Source organism: Chrysochloris asiatica, unplaced genomic scaffold (assembly GCF_000296735.1).
Source record: "Chrysochloris asiatica unplaced genomic scaffold, ChrAsi1.0 scaffold00004, whole genome shotgun sequence".
Taxonomy (NCBI): Eukaryota; Metazoa; Chordata; class Mammalia; order Afrosoricida; family Chrysochloridae; genus Chrysochloris; species Chrysochloris asiatica.
In genome coordinates, this window is record NW_006408522.1 from 20,765,667 (window position 1) to 20,781,421 (window position 15,755).

The window sequence follows — 15,755 nt, forward strand, 5'->3', positions numbered from 1 at the left end:
GAAGTTCTATGCTAGTCCTTCTTTTTGCTTTGTAGTTGATTTCATTATACATTGATATCTATGGTTTTTTATGTACTGCATAGTGACATTAATTACATTCTTCGAGTTTTCTAACCATCCTCAAACTCCTTTTCAGAGTTATTTCTGCCCCATTATCATAAATTTACTGCCTCCTAAGATTCCTGTGTCATAGTTTGAATTTATTTCTGTTGTCAATTTGATCACACATAGACATTTCTTAAAGAGCACATGATACTCAAGACAGATCTCCTTTTTCCACTCGTTAAGCTAAACTACTATTTAGTTTAAGAAGACTTCAGGGGGTAATTTTTAGTTTAAGATTTAAAGGATTTTCTCAGGACAGTAGTTTTAGAAGTTCATCCAAACTTCAGGTTTCTAGGAAATCTAAACCCATAAAAATTTGAAATTTGTTTTGTAGTTTTCCCCTTCTGATTAGGATTCTTCTGTAGACTTCTTTGACCAAACTATTCAGTACAGTAGACAGACACCATCCAGTTCTTCTGATCTCGTGGCAAAGGATGCAGTTGTTCATGGAGGCAGTTAGCTTCACATCCATGTCTTTCTTCTGTTCCGCTTTCTTTTCGTTCTGTTGTTCCAGGCAAATGGAGACCAATTCTTGTGCCGTGGATGGTTGCTTGCAGGCATTACAGATCAAACTAGGAAGCAGAACAGAAGTACTAAACTTGTTCTTAGGTCAACAAACGGGATAGCCCATGAAACTGACTCTAAACCCAAACCTTCAAACCACAAAACCAAATCTCATGAGGTTTTTGGTTTCCCATAATCAGCCTCTGCAGCTGCTCTTTTTCTATTGCTGTTTTAAATATATCCACCACACAGCATTTGCCACCTCAGCTTTTTACAGGTGTACAACTTGTTGACAGCAATTAAAATGAACAGTGGTGTAACTATGCCTTAATCAACGCAATATTTTCATAAATGTTAAATATAATCCTTTTAAATGTACATTTCCCCCCTCAAATGTAAACGTTAAAACCTTGTCTATTTGGAGTGTTCAGTGAGAATGTTGTTAAATACCACTGAGTTGGTTCCAACTCATAGCGAATCTGTATAGGGGTTCCAAGGAGCAGCTGGTGTGTGGAACCGCCAGCCTTGTGATTTGTAATTCAGCGCTGATCCTACAGCACCTTACCAGGAGTCCTAATGAGAATGAGTTTTTAATATTTTGGTCTTCAGACTTAGAATCATTCTTTCATCAGTGATACAGATTAATGAACAAGGCAAGGTTGATTGAGCCACCTCAGAAGCCTATCAGACATTGTTTATAGCAACTTTTTTTTTCCCCCTCACAAAATAGTGCAAAGATACACTCCTCAGGAAAATTCCTGTCATCACTTGTTCATTAGTAATCTCTGCACTCTAGAGCTTACAAGTGTTAATCTACTGTTTATTGACGGAACCTAAATAGCCATGCCAGAGCAGAGCCCTGTAGTAGATGACTCATTTCTCATACAGACACTTGCTTTACAATTAAATTTTCAAACTGAGATATAAATTTGAGTGTACTATTGTGAAATCTTGCATTTATTCCTTGTCTCTAAGTGTCGCCAAGCCAGACGAACCAGGTCTGAGGTTGCTTTATTGTGGAAGAACAGCCTTCCAATCATGGTGGAAGTGATACTGCTTCCAGACTGCTGCTACAGTGACGATGGGCCCACCACAGAAGGGATTGACCTAAATGATCCTGCAATGAAGCAAGACGCGTTATTATTGGAAAGATGGATCTTGGAGCCAGTTCCTAGACAGTAAGTTAGTTATAGAAGTTAATTTAGGTGGTTCTTGATCAATCTGGTTTCCCATTATTTTCTATGCATTATTTCATGATGATGTGTTTGAGTCCCTCTGTATTTTTGTAATAAAGCCACCTTCTAGATACTTAATGTTCATGTGACTTTAGTTCATGTGACTTTAAGTGCCGTTGGTCTTGAAAGCACATGCCCTAAGTGGTATGTTTAGTTCAGCTTCTGTATACCTAAAATTCAGTATCTTGGTTCTTGCTATCATTTATACTATTTTCTCTGGCTTCCTTTAGGAATGGAGATCGTTTTATTGAAGAGAAGACTCTTCTACTGGCTGTCCGCTCCTTTGTGTTTTTTTCTCAGTTAAGTGCTTGGCTGAGTGTTTCCCATGGTGCTATTCCACGGAATATTCTTTACAGGTATGTCGAGGGCAAAAAAGAACAGTGTATGTTCAGCCACATTGGCTGACTACTGAATGATATCTTTTTAAGTGGTTTATTTTCCTCACATCTAAGAAAAAGCAGATAAAACTTCTTAGTATGGTTTTTCTCAAAACAGGTTCAAGAAATTTAGGTGAGAATCAATATAAATGTTGCTTGTGAAGTTAAATTTGGAAACGAGTTTTCAGAAAACTTAATTTTAGAGAGCCAAGAATGGAATTAGTAGTACCATTATAAAGTGGGAAACTTGCTGGGTTACTGATCAAGGCTTACTATAATGATAGGCTTCCTAGATTTTTGGCATCTTGAAAAGTACAAATATACAGGCTGCTGAACAACTGTGTAATTGTCTCTTTAGGCAGGTGGCCAAGAGATGGAGAATATCTCTTAGTCTTTTTGCACAATAGAATTAGCCAAATCTATTTAATAGTAAATACAAAATCCCATATTTTTTTCATGTTTTGACAAATAATTTTAATTATATTCTTACGCGTTTAATGTTTAAATGACCTGGTGTGTTCTTAAAAAGATCATTTTTATTCCATCCATGAGCTGCTTATATCCCTTAGTGTCATTTTGGAGTCCTGGCGTGGCGCTGTAGGTTAATGTGCAGGACTGCAAAGCCGGTTTGAACTGCAAGGTCAGTGGTTCAAGCTCAACAGCTGCTCCTCGGAAACCCTATATAGGGTCGCTGTAGATCAGAACCAACTTGACAGCACTCAACAACAACAACATTGTGATTTTATCAGAATGACATGCTTGGTTAATATGGCTTAGTAAAGCCGCTGTGAAAATTAATGCAAACAATCTAGTATTATACGTATATGCCTACTTTAAATTAAGGATATAACTTTTATAATCCATTGATTCAGTATTTTTGTCTGATTCCAGAATCAGTGCTGCTGATGTCGACCTACAGTGGAATTTTTCCCAGACACCAATTGAACATGTGTTTCCTGTTCCCAATGTTTCTCATAATGTGGCCTTGAAAGTCAGCGTCCAGTCCTTGCCCAGACAGTCTAATTACCCAGTTCTCACCTGTAGTATTCACACTAATATTGGCCTTTATGAGAACAGAATTCAAGAACATGAACTTCAGACCCATCAGCACCGCAATTCTAATGAAGTAGAACAATGTACAAACAGTTCACAGCGTCTGTGCAGCAAACACACTTGGACCATGGCACCTGAAAGTGTACTGCATACAAAACATTGCACAACTCCAGAATATACCACAACTGTCAAAAATGTCAAACTCTACCCAGGCACTGGCAGTAAAGCCGACTATGGAGCATCCCAAGCCAATCTTCTGGGCTTCAGTAGTATGGAAGACGGAAAATCACAGGAGACATCAGTGAGAACTTTAAAATCCTTTTCACTGACTGACCCCAGTGTTTCTAGTCACCAGAATTCCTGGCAGTCAGTTGGTGAGACTAATCCCTTAATAGGCTCTTTAATTCAGGAGCAACAGGATGTTATTGCAAGAATTGCAAGAATTGCTCAGCATTTGATACATTGTGATCCAAGCACTTCACGTGTTCCTGGACCTCCATTTAATACACCAGAGTCTAGTTCACTTAATTCAAAATTTTTCCGAGTTTCACCAGAAAATGAAAGTGTGAAGAAGTGTAAGGAAACTTTCTCCATTTCTTTTGGTAATCCAGAGTTTACCTCACCAGAAGACACCAATGAGGGGAAAATGCGAGTAAAGCCAGAAACCCCTCGAAGCGAAACTGGTATTTCTAATGGTCTTTATTCTCGTCAGCCCATAGGTGAGACTAACCCTTTGATAGGCTCCTTGCTCCATGAGCGCCAAGATGTGATCGCGAGGATCGCGCAACACCTGGAACACATTGATCCCACAGTTCCGCATATCCCTCAACAGTCGTTCAAAATGCACGACTCCAGATTGGTTCCGTCTAAAGTGTTTAGAAGTTCCTATGAAGACAAAAATTTGTTGAAAAAAACCAAGGATGATGATGTCTCAGTTTCCATTTCCTGTCCAAAATTTTCCTTGTTAGAAGACAGCAATGAAGGAAAAAACATAATACCTGATCAATCTTTTCGTTCTCTTAAATGCAGTAAGATGACGTGTTCTTTGAAACCTCAAATAAGAAGAAATCAGTACCAGGAAAATTCTGGTGAAATCATCCAAAGTACATTTCAGGAGACACAGAACAAAGCTACTAATTTATTGACTTCCTCAAATTTGTCTCCCTGTAAAGAAAATAACTTAGATTTGACAAATAGATTGGAAAATACACTTTCTGGGTATCAATTCAAGGAGCAAGACATTAGCAATGGAATTGATAAACAGTATTCAAATGACAACAGTATTGATAAACAGCTTTGCATGAATAAATACAAGGAAAAACTGATAAGAAAGGAAAATTGTGATCCAGAAGCTTTTAACACTCATCAAATTGACTGTAAAATAAAAGTCACTATGTTGGAAATGTCTGAATTTCTGCACAAACAGGAAAAGAAGTGTTCAAATAAAGACTCAAAAAGGCCTAAGACGTGTGAGAAAAATGCTCAACTTAGTAGTATAGAAAATTATTGTAATAAAGATACTGAAGGTTTCAAGTGCAAAAAGCCAGACCAGTTAAAAAATGAACAGTATAAGAATGAAGACACAACTGATGAAAAAGCTCTAAACTGTTCTCGGAGAAAGGCTGTAAAAGACTGCTTGTCTACATGTGAACGACTGAAAAATCCAGAGACACTGGTACGTAACAGGATTTCTTTTCAAGTGTAATTTCCAGTCATTGGTTATGGTTTGAATTTTTGTGTTCTCAAGAGATCTAATTAATGAAAGTCCAAGGTGCCCTTAATCAATAGAACACATACATAGTCTGTGTTTATTAAAATAAGTCTACATAACTATTGCTAACCTCCATGTCAATAACCCATTCATTTAAACGCAAATGCTAGATAAATATAAGAAAGGAGGCTTACATGTGGGTTTTTTTGTTTTTGTTTTTGTCTTTTTTTTTTAAACTACTACAACTTGATGGCACTTAACAACAACAATATAGAGGCAAGGATCCCTGGTGGTGCCGTGGATTAAGCATTAGACTGCTAATGAGACTATAGTGGAAGAAACTCACTAGTACCTCGTGGGCAAAAGATGTGACCGTCTGCTTCTGTAAAGATTTGTAACCTTGGGAACCCCAAGGAGCAGTTCTGCCTTGTCCTATCTAGGGTCACTATGAGTCAAGACGAAATCATTCAATAGTATTAAGGTTGGGAATTTGGCATTGATATTTTAATCATCCATTACACCTACTATTTACATGTTTTAAGTCTGTTTGGTTTTAGATTTTTTTCACCTAGGCTTTTTAATGTTTGGCCTGTGGAGTCAGGAGAGTAAATGTTATATTTGTTTTTAGTTGCTGTTGAATTGGTTCTTTATTAGGGCAGCCCATGTTACAGACAGTAGATAAAATAATACATAGACTAAGAATTTCATATTCTTAATAATACGTATGGCATCTTCATGTAGTGCTTTAGGTTAAGCACTGGTAAGGTAAGATCAGTTTAAATTGCAAGGTTGGCCAGTTCAAACTCATGAGTTTGAATAGCAACTCGAAAACCCTATACAGGGTCGCTATGAGTTAGAACTGACCCGACAGCACTTCACAACAGTGGTACATTTCACATTACAGAGTATTTGATACTTTCCAGTAGAATAGCTAGGATAGTTGCCACGGGGAAAGTGGCACTCAGAGATCTGCTGGCACACCAAGCTGTATAAGTCCTTAATGATTAAACTGGCACATACATCCAGGTCTTTTAACTCGTAACCCAAGATTCTTGTTACTGTGCCATCAGGTTAATTTCCAACTCATAGCAACACTGTATAGAGTTCCTCAGGAGCGGATTGTTGGTGGTAAGTGACATCAAGTCAGTTCCGACTCATAGCGACTTCTGTATAGGACTTCCAAGGAGTAGCTGGTGGGTTTGAACTGTCACCATTGTGGTTAGCAGTCCTGTACTTACCCTACAGTGCCTAAATCACCAACCTTTTAGTTAGCAGTCCAGTGCTTATCCTGCAGCACGACACCAGGACTCCCAAGATTCTTTCTACTACCTTATAGTTATCAGGAGTAGAATATAGACTATCACATTCTTCAGTTTTCATTCTTAATGTTGCTCTTTTTTGTATAACAATAATGAACAATTGCTAGAAACTCAATAGGAATGAGAAACGAAACTGTAATTAGCTTAATATACTACTTACTGTAGTATATTATTAAGTAGCTCTTGCCTTGTTCAAATAGTATACCCTTTGTACTATGCCATTGATCAACCAATGAAGATAGGAATACCTATCTATAGGGAAATCACTGGGCTGTTTCTCAGGTTCCAGTCTTGATTTCATAGAGTAGTCCATGAATGACATTGAATAAGTCATGTAACTTTTAATAATCTCAGTCTCTTTTAATAACCCCTTTGTCTGTCTCACAATATTGTGATAATCAAATAATAGGTTTGAAAATAGTTTATAAACTTTTAATACATGAAGTCCTGGTATGGCACTGTGGGTTGTTAATACGCTGGACTGCAAAGTTGATTTGAACCACAAGGTCAGTGGTTCAAGCTTGCCAGACGCTCCTAAGAAACCCTATACAGGGTCACTATGGGTCGGAACTGACTCGATGGCACTTAACAACAACAACAACAGCACAAAATATATAAGTTTTATTTTAGCTGACATCTGACCAAACTAGTTTTTAACTTCCAAAAATGATTATTAGGTTTAAATTTCCATAAATTCCCCCAAGCTGTATCTCAAATTTGTATCTGAATTTGATAATAAGCTAGTTCTCAGCTGCTTTGATCAGTTCTGAATTACCTTGGTTCGTCTTACTTTAATCACATGGTTTAGCTGGACATTAGTGATTTAAATTGTGCCATGTTTCTAATTTTATTTTTAGTGATAATTTCCAATTCCTAAAATTGTAATTGCCACATAACCCTACCCTGGACTTAAAAATACTCAGTTTTCATGATCCTTTCTGGAACTGAATAGAAAGTCCTAAATCTAGCCATGATATGTTTCAAGCAACTAAGACTCACTTTTTCATGATCTTGTTTTAGATAACAATGAAGGATAGCGCATTTACTCTGTGCCCATACACTCTTCTGAATGTTTTACGTGTTAGTTCACTTAATCCTCTCACTACTGTGGGAGATTTTATTAATCTCATGTTACAACTGAGGCCTAGAGAGGTCAATTAACTTGCCCAAGGTCACAGAACTAGAAAATGGTGGAGCTAGAACCCAAGTTAATCTTTTCGAATTCTTATTCATATGTGTTTATGAACTTCTGACCTTTGGTTATAAACTCACCCAAATTCTGAAGAATTAGCCAATTTCCTATATCACTAAAAAAATAGAGTGCTGTGATTGCATTTTGTATATTTTAAATTCACAATGTTTTTTATTTTTCTGTATCACACCTCCACAAATTGTATCTTCTGTGAATGGCTCTTTATCTTGACTTACACTCATCCTATCGTATATCGTTTCATTGCCATGGTTACAATCCCCTCCATGCATCATCAACCAACCAAAGGATATACCCTGCAAGCCTACCCCCCCAGTCATCAGCACACAGCCCCTCTCCCTCTCTGTGTCTAAAGTATCTTGACATATTTTTGTATTTTAGAATAGCAAACATTTTTTTTCTACATGTATTTATTGTTTTTGTCACAAATCAAAATAATAGTAGCTACTAATACAAAATAATACTAGAGTCTGAATATCTGTAAATATGTAGAAAGAGTAATCACATTTGAGACATTATTATATCATTTGAGTTTACTCAAAGTATTACATTGTTTTCTGAACAAAATTTAAACACGCACAATTTGTCTGTTTCTCTCGTTAACTTCTCTAATCAAAGGTGTATAAGAATGAATGTAAAGTTCTAGAAGTATTTGAGTATTAAATTAAGCGTTAAATTAAAATACCATTGTTTTCCTAGCAGAGGACTATATCACTGAAGCAGTCAAATATCTGGCGAAAGCATAATTTTCATTCCTTGGATGGAACTTCAACTAGGGCCTTTCATCCTCAAACTGGATTGCCTCTTCTCTCAAGTCCTGTAAGTGCTCTTTTCTCTAATCTCATACTTAGAACTTGAAGAAACTTATTTGAAATGTTTGCAAATGATTTTACTCATATTTTAGTTGAAACAAAGATACCTTTAAAATCAATTTCTAGTTGGAAAAAACTTTGTTTTTTAATAGCACATTTCACATTTAATTGATAAAATAAGAAAAGACTAAAAAGTCAATGAAAAGGAAGTTTATTGCATTTGGATTGATAATCCAATGTGAAGAAAATACTGTCACCCCACTGCTCTCCTTGAGTTGATTCAGACTCAATAACAACCCAGTAAGTCAGAGCAGAACTGCTTCTTAGGGTTTCTATGACAGAAACTCTTTATGGTAGCCAACAGCCTCATGTTTCTCCTGTGGAGCAACTGGTGGTTTTGAACCGCTGACCTGTAGTTAGCAGCCAGCCCAACCCTTAACCCACTGCACACCAGCACTCCGTGGTGCCAAGTGGGTTTTATATAAATAGGTTTGCATCTTGATAATGGAGCTGGTTTATACCAGATTCATGGTTGTTTGACTTAGAGCCTCTACACTTAATCATCTTATTCAAAAACTTACGAATCTCCCACACACATTACATTTACAAATGGTTAGATCTGCATGTGGTGGTTAAGAGCATGCATTTGGAGTCATAGTGACTTCTTTCTAGCTGTGTGACTTGATGCAAGTAACACAACCTCTCTAAGTTTGTTTTCTCATTTATAAAGTGGAGATGATGATGTGTACTTTAGTGTTGTGAGAATCTTTCCAAGTTACATAGTATATATGATTTTACTTTGAATTTGCATTTGGGTTCTTTTGTTTGTAAGCTACTGTGAGTTAGATTATAGTTGTTGTTTTTTTTTTAATATGATGTATTCAACAGTGGTTGACAAATCCTGGGTACTATTTTTCAAACTACTTTCTGTGACTCCTTGGAGTTTTGGGGAGTGCTTCAGTGGGACAAGAGTGAGCACCTCTATTTCGTTCTTAGCTTTGCCCAAAAGTACAGCAGAAGTGTATAAAGTGAAAATCATACCTGTATTGGGGCACCACATATGATTTTGTTAGGGAAAAAATAAGTCTGCTTCTTAAAACCTTAAATGATGATAAAAGTACTTTTATTAATTAAATTTTTTCACATTAGTTAATAAAAGAGAACAGTATGTATTAAAGAACATGATTTTAGGAAAATTGTTCAGAGGCAAGTTTCATTATTTTTAATAATTCTTACCTTTCATTTTGCCTCTTCAAAATATTTCATTTTTTAATCATCTCTCCCATGATTATTTTGACTTTAGGTTCCTCAAAGAAAAACACAGTCAGGTTGTTTTGATCTGGATTCTTCATTACTGCATTTGAAAAGCTTGTCATCTAGAAGGTATTTATTTTAACCTTCATATACATGTATGAGACAGGGACACAAAATCTGGTCTTTCACAATGAACAGTTGACTTTAAAGATTAAAATTGTTGCAGGAATATGCTTTCGGTATATAATTTTACTGTAAAAATAAAAGGAAATTGGTATCAAATTCTGCATTTATCTTATATTTCTTGTAAATACCACTATTTCATATGTTTAGATTTCACTTTTAAAATGATAGGAATTTATGTTTTTAGCAGATATTGTTAAGTGCCGTCGAGTCGGTTCTGACCCATACCAACCTTGTACAGGATTTCTGGTGAGCTTGAACCGCCGACCTTGCAGTTCAAACAGCTTTGCAGTCTGGCGCATTAACCCACAGCGCCACACCAGGACTCCAGTATATACCATTATACCATAGAGATGATTTTAAACTAGGAATTTTTAGATCTTAAATTTTGGTTACATTAACGGTTTTGTTTATTTTTAGGTAGTATCACTCAAATGAATCAAATTCTCCTCATTTAACTTTGTACAGAAATAATGTAATACTGTGGTTAAACCACACATTTTGAATAATGGGTCCTTTTCCTATTTTGTTTTTTTTAATAGCCCTCAACCATGTTTAAACATTGAAGATGATCCAGGTATTCATGAAAAACCATTTCTGAGTTCTAGTGCTCCACCTGTAACAAGTCTAAGTCTCCTAGGAAATTTTGAGGTAATGTATTTGTGTGCTTGCTTGTGTGCTTTTTACTTTTTATTATGAAGGTTTTACAGACGGATCGGATCCGCTTTTCTTTCAATAACTCAGGTACATTTTGTTGCATGTCATTAGTTGCCTTCCCCCCAATATAACACCACTTAGCGCATTTCCTCCGTTTCCATTCCTCCTCCTTTTCTGATTCTCTGAACTTTGTCCTTGGGTAACTACTGCCCTTTGATTTCAAATGGTTGATTATGCTAAGGTATGTGTACTCCCTAATGTTCTGTTTCCCTTACAGAACTATCTCTTGTTTGACTGAAAATTGAGCCTTGGGAGTTCACTTCCAGTGACTGAGGGTTCCACAAGTCTCTGTTGACCGACCACTAAGCCTGGTCTTTTTTTTTTTTTTAATGACTTTGAGTTTTGTTCCACATTTTTTTCCCACTTTATCCTGGGCCTTCTAATGTGCTCCCTGTCAGAACAATTGGTAGTGGTAGCCAGGTACCATCTAGTTCTTCTGGTCTCAGGGTTGTGGAGAGTGATGCTCACATGGTCTGTTAGAGCATTAGACTCATTGTTCCCATGAATGAAGTAATATGTTTAAAAATTGTTTTAAGTGTTGAAATTTCTTAACCTAGATAGGTGTCACTCATGTCTATAATTTTGTGTGTAAAGCATATTAATAAATGGACTGTTATCATCATCATTATGATTATTATTTTCATGAGAAGGAAAGTTGGGATAATCATTGGCAGTGACATCTCAGAAGATAAAGGACTTTGGTACAATCAGAGGATACGTTTTTGACTAGATCTTTCTCCCAGGCATTACTGGTTTTAGGATCTAGGAATGGTGATACTACTAACCATCCTTACATAATCAAGTAGGATGATCTTCAAAATCAAATGGTTTTCCATACCATCGTTTCAAGTTCTCTGTAAATCTAAATGAATCTGTATAGATAAATAAGTGGTAAGATTTTATGGGGAAAATCATTTAAAATTTGTGTTTTTGAATAGCGGTGGTTTGATTTATTAATTATATGCTCTCTTTATAATAGTATTTTAATTTTGAGCTTACCTTTCAAAAATTTAGCATAAATAAAAATTAATTTTTGGTAAGTTGATCTCTTTCCATGTCACTTCCAAAGCTCAGATATGTTGAAATCTCTATTCCTCCTTTCCATCTATTTAAAATTGCAGAGGCTTAAATAAATAAATTTTCAGAAGCTATTGTGAGGGTCAGGTTCCAGAAAGTATATAAACCATGCATTATAATAAAAAGCAAATAATGAGACACATGAAAACCTTGCTTTTATTCTCAGAGAACTCTATTTGTACAAATATGTATACATTTTCAAGTGAATTTAAGAAAAAATACAGAAAGATCTGACACAATCTATTTCATGGATTCTTTTTATAAAGGAAGGAGCTCTGGTAGCATAGTGGTTACGAATCAGGCTGCTAACTTCAAGGTCGGCAGTTCGAAACTACCAGCTGTTCCGTGGGAGAAAGATAAGGCTTTCTGCTCCCGTAAAGATTTACAGCCTCGGAAACCCTATGCAGGGTCACTATGAGTTGGAACCGACTCCACAGTACTTAACAACAACAACAACAATTTATAAAGGAGCTCTGGTAGTGTAGTGGTTACAAATCGGGCTGAGAATCTCACGGTTAGCAGTTCAACAGTACCAGCTGTCCTACGGGAGAAAGATGAGGCTTTCTGCTCCTGTAAAGATGTACAGCCTTGGAAACCCTGTACAGGGTCGCTATGAGTCGGAACCAACTCCACAGCACATGACAACAATTTATAGTGAATTTGTTGCTTTCTACAATAAATTTCAGTTTGTACTTTATTTAATTAATTAATTTGACTCTGTGTGACCAAAGTAAAAATCTATTTCAAGGAGCAGTTTGAATTACTAAACCAACATGGTGGTCTGGCTTCAGGGACCAGGACAAAGTCTTAACTCCTGTAATGCTGTTGAGAATGAATTGTGACATTGTTTGTGGGACTTTGGGTGGAGTCTGGAAATACATTGACCCAGAGTTAATGCGCAAATAGAAGATTGTTCATCTCATTTCTATTGCTTACTTGTTATCTTTTTCTTGCTGTCATTTAGCATTTTCTACTCCAAAAAACTTACTCTTGCCCATTGCTCTCATGTATGCTGTGATTCTTCTCTTCTGCCAGTTCAGTCTAGCCCAATACCTACAACCATTGGAAATGGGTAAACTCTTTTTCCCATAGGAGGGAATCTCAATGCTTTCTGTCACTGTAGAATAGTTAGCACTCTGTAGGATTTGCCCTAAGTGGCATCTCAGGGTATTTTGCTCGGTTTTTCATGGGGAGCCAGGCTTCTTTCACACACTATTAGGATGAGATTAATCCATGTCATAGTGTGTATGAACAAGGCTATTCCTTTTTGTTGTCATTGTGTGGCTATATCCTAGGTTGTTTATTTGAATCATTTGGATAGTTTCTAGGTTTTGGCTATTACAAATAATATGGCTTATATACATTTATGTATACTTTTTTGTGTGGATGTAACTTTAACTTTCTCTTGGAGTTTGACTTTTAAAACAACTGCTAAACAGTTTTCCAAGGTGGTTGTATCATTTAAAATTCCCTCTAGCTGTATTTAAGAGTTTTAGTTACCCTTCATCCTTACCAGGACTTCTGGTATGATGCTTTAGGGTCAGCACTGGATAAGGTCAGCAGTTCAAACCCACCACTGCTCCTCAGAAACCCTACACGGGATCACTATGAGTCAAAACTTACTCGGCACTTAACAACACCACAACATTTGTATTGGTCAGTCTTTAATTTTAGCCTATTTCGTAGGTATGAAAGGGGCCTCCGTGGCTCTGTGGGATTAGGTGCTGGCAGCCTGCTAACTGCCAGGTTGTTGGTTCAAACCCACCAGTTTTGTATTGCTGTTAATGACTAAAGATGTTGAATAGATAGAGTGTGGCAAGGTATTCTGCACAGAGGTAACAGCGTGTACAAGTACACATGTGCAAAAGTGATAAAAGACCATGACAGTGGAAAGCAATAATTATAATTGGAGCATAGAACATCCGTACAAGTGGAGAGAAATGAGACAGGAACGGTAGGGTGGGCCTTACATGTCTGCTATGAAGTTATTTTTTAATTAAAGAAAAAAAAAATAGCAGCCAACACAGAGGATACTGTTGACATCGAAAGACTAATGAAAAGATACGTTCAGTGGGAAAGTTGTAATGGCATGAATTAGAGATAAAACCAACAGGATCTGGATTAGATCTAGTTTTAGATCTAGTTCAGGGCAGAAGAAAGTTAAAAGGTTGATGCCGCACAGGGGTTGTGGTCTACCTTTTAAGACTTTAAAATTGCTGATACGTCATCGTTTCAGATCTAGGTAGACTACGTGATCTTAGAATCATGAGGACTCAACAGAGTTCTTTTTCTATGAATTACTGAATGAGAGGATTGGTAGTCTCATTTCATGGTGTGTGAATGCATATGTAAATGTATGTATATGAAATAACTTTTGAAAAGTTCGAAAACATTTCTGATACCTGGAAAGATAAAATTGGAATAACTAAATTATAAAAGTAGTTATCTCCTTGAGTGAGCTTGGGTACAGATTAACAAGGGGCTGGAGTCCTGGTGTGGTGCTGTGGGTTAATACGCCAGACTGTAAAGCTGTTTGAACTGCAAGGTCAGCTGTTCAAGCTCACCAGCTGCTCTTCAGAAACCCTATACAGGGCTGCTATGGGTCGGAACCAACTCGACTACACTTAGCAACAACAAGAGTCCCTTCTGTGTTTATATGTCTGTGCTTTCAAGTTTTTTTACTTCTTGTTAAATTCCTTCAAGTTGGTTCCGGCTCATAGCAACCCTGTATAGGGTTTCCTAGGAATGGCTGGCCTTGTTAGGTACCATCAAATCAGTCGTGTCTTTATTATTATTATTATTATTATTATTGTTATTATTATTAAAATAGGTACATGGCAAAACATATACACATTCAACAATTTCTACATGCACAATTTATATTTTATATTGGTTAAAATCTTCCTTTTGTGTGTCATTCATCTCACCATCTCTCTCCAAATTATTTCACTTCCATTAACTTAGATTCACTGCCCCCTAAACTTCTCGCTGTGCTTAAAAGTTTCTGTTGTCAATCCAGTTTCATATAGATAGTTCTTTAAAAGAGCACAGAGCTCACAGTAAGCATTTTTAATGAGCTAAATTTCCACTTGATTTAAAGATGACTTCAGGGAACAGTTTTGGTTCAAGATTTAAAGATCATCAGAGCAATAGATTCACGGGTTCCTCTAATCTCATAATGGGTCCAGTAAGTCTAGATTCCATAGGAAATTGAATTTATGTTCTGCCTTTCCCCTCTTTTGATCATGATTCATCTATTAAGTCCTTGATTAAAACATTCAGTAATGATAGCAAGGAAAGGAGGCGGTTGTTCATGGAGGCAGTTAGATGTGCAGTCCAGTTCCTTCTCTGATTCTTGGGTTGAATTCTGCTGCTGCTGCTCTTAGCAAATAGAGACCAATTGTATTTGAGATGGCACTGGCAAACTTTTAAGACCCTGGGCACAAGAATTTTTTCAAAAATTCTGCAAACAATATAAGGCAATTGACTGGATTGTCCCATGAAACCATAATCCTACTGACTTTACCTTTTAATAGAAAATCTGTGTTTAACCTGTTAACAAGCTTTCAAGTCTTTCTTTGTACAGATCATGAACAGACACTACAATGGGTGAAAAAAAATTGCACATCATCCCTGGTGCATCTGGGCATATTTTTTACTTATGGAGATAGAAATGACATACATTAAACATGTAAATTCACACTAATGATGTGAAGTTTAAGGAGAATTTAGAGTGGGTTAGAATAGTAAGGCGAGGTCATTAACTTCATAGGATGTAAAAGATTAAAAATTATATTTTGTCTTCCAGGAATCCGTCTTGAACTATCGTTTAGACCCGCTTGGCATTGTTGATGGTTTTACTGCCGAGGTGGGGGCAAGTGGTGTTTTCTGCCCTACACACTTGACTCTTCCAGTAGAAGTGTCATTCTACAGTGTTTCTGATGATAATGCTCCCTCTCCTTATATGGCAAGTACCTTTCAGATTGTCTTTTTCGGCCAAAATCAATCAACTTATGTTTTAAGACAGTTAGTATTGCTTTAGTGCAGTGCTTAAAAGTATAGAACATTTTGTAAAAGAAAATTGAAGGCTAAATAGAGACTCACATACCAAAATATTACCTCTCAACTTCCTTCTGAGTTGGCTTTAACAACAGATATACCCTTTTGTGGCATTTAAGAGAGGTGCTGAAAATTTTTA

At 36.6% G+C, this 15,755-nt stretch overlaps 1 protein-coding gene across 1 annotated transcript in view; it reads left to right on the forward strand.

Moving 5' to 3' along the window:
* The window catches only part of FAM214A (family with sequence similarity 214, member A), a 253,744-nt gene that overhangs the window by 224,921 nt on the left and 13,068 nt on the right, over positions 1–15,755 (forward strand). The window contains 7 exon segments of the mRNA XM_006831861.1: positions 1,585–1,787; positions 2,075–2,200; positions 3,113–4,949; positions 8,217–8,333; positions 9,630–9,709; positions 10,306–10,414; positions 15,366–15,524. Of these exon segments, the coding sequence (XP_006831924.1) occupies positions 1,585–1,787; positions 2,075–2,200; positions 3,113–4,949; positions 8,217–8,333; positions 9,630–9,709; positions 10,306–10,414; positions 15,366–15,524 (2,631 nt within the window).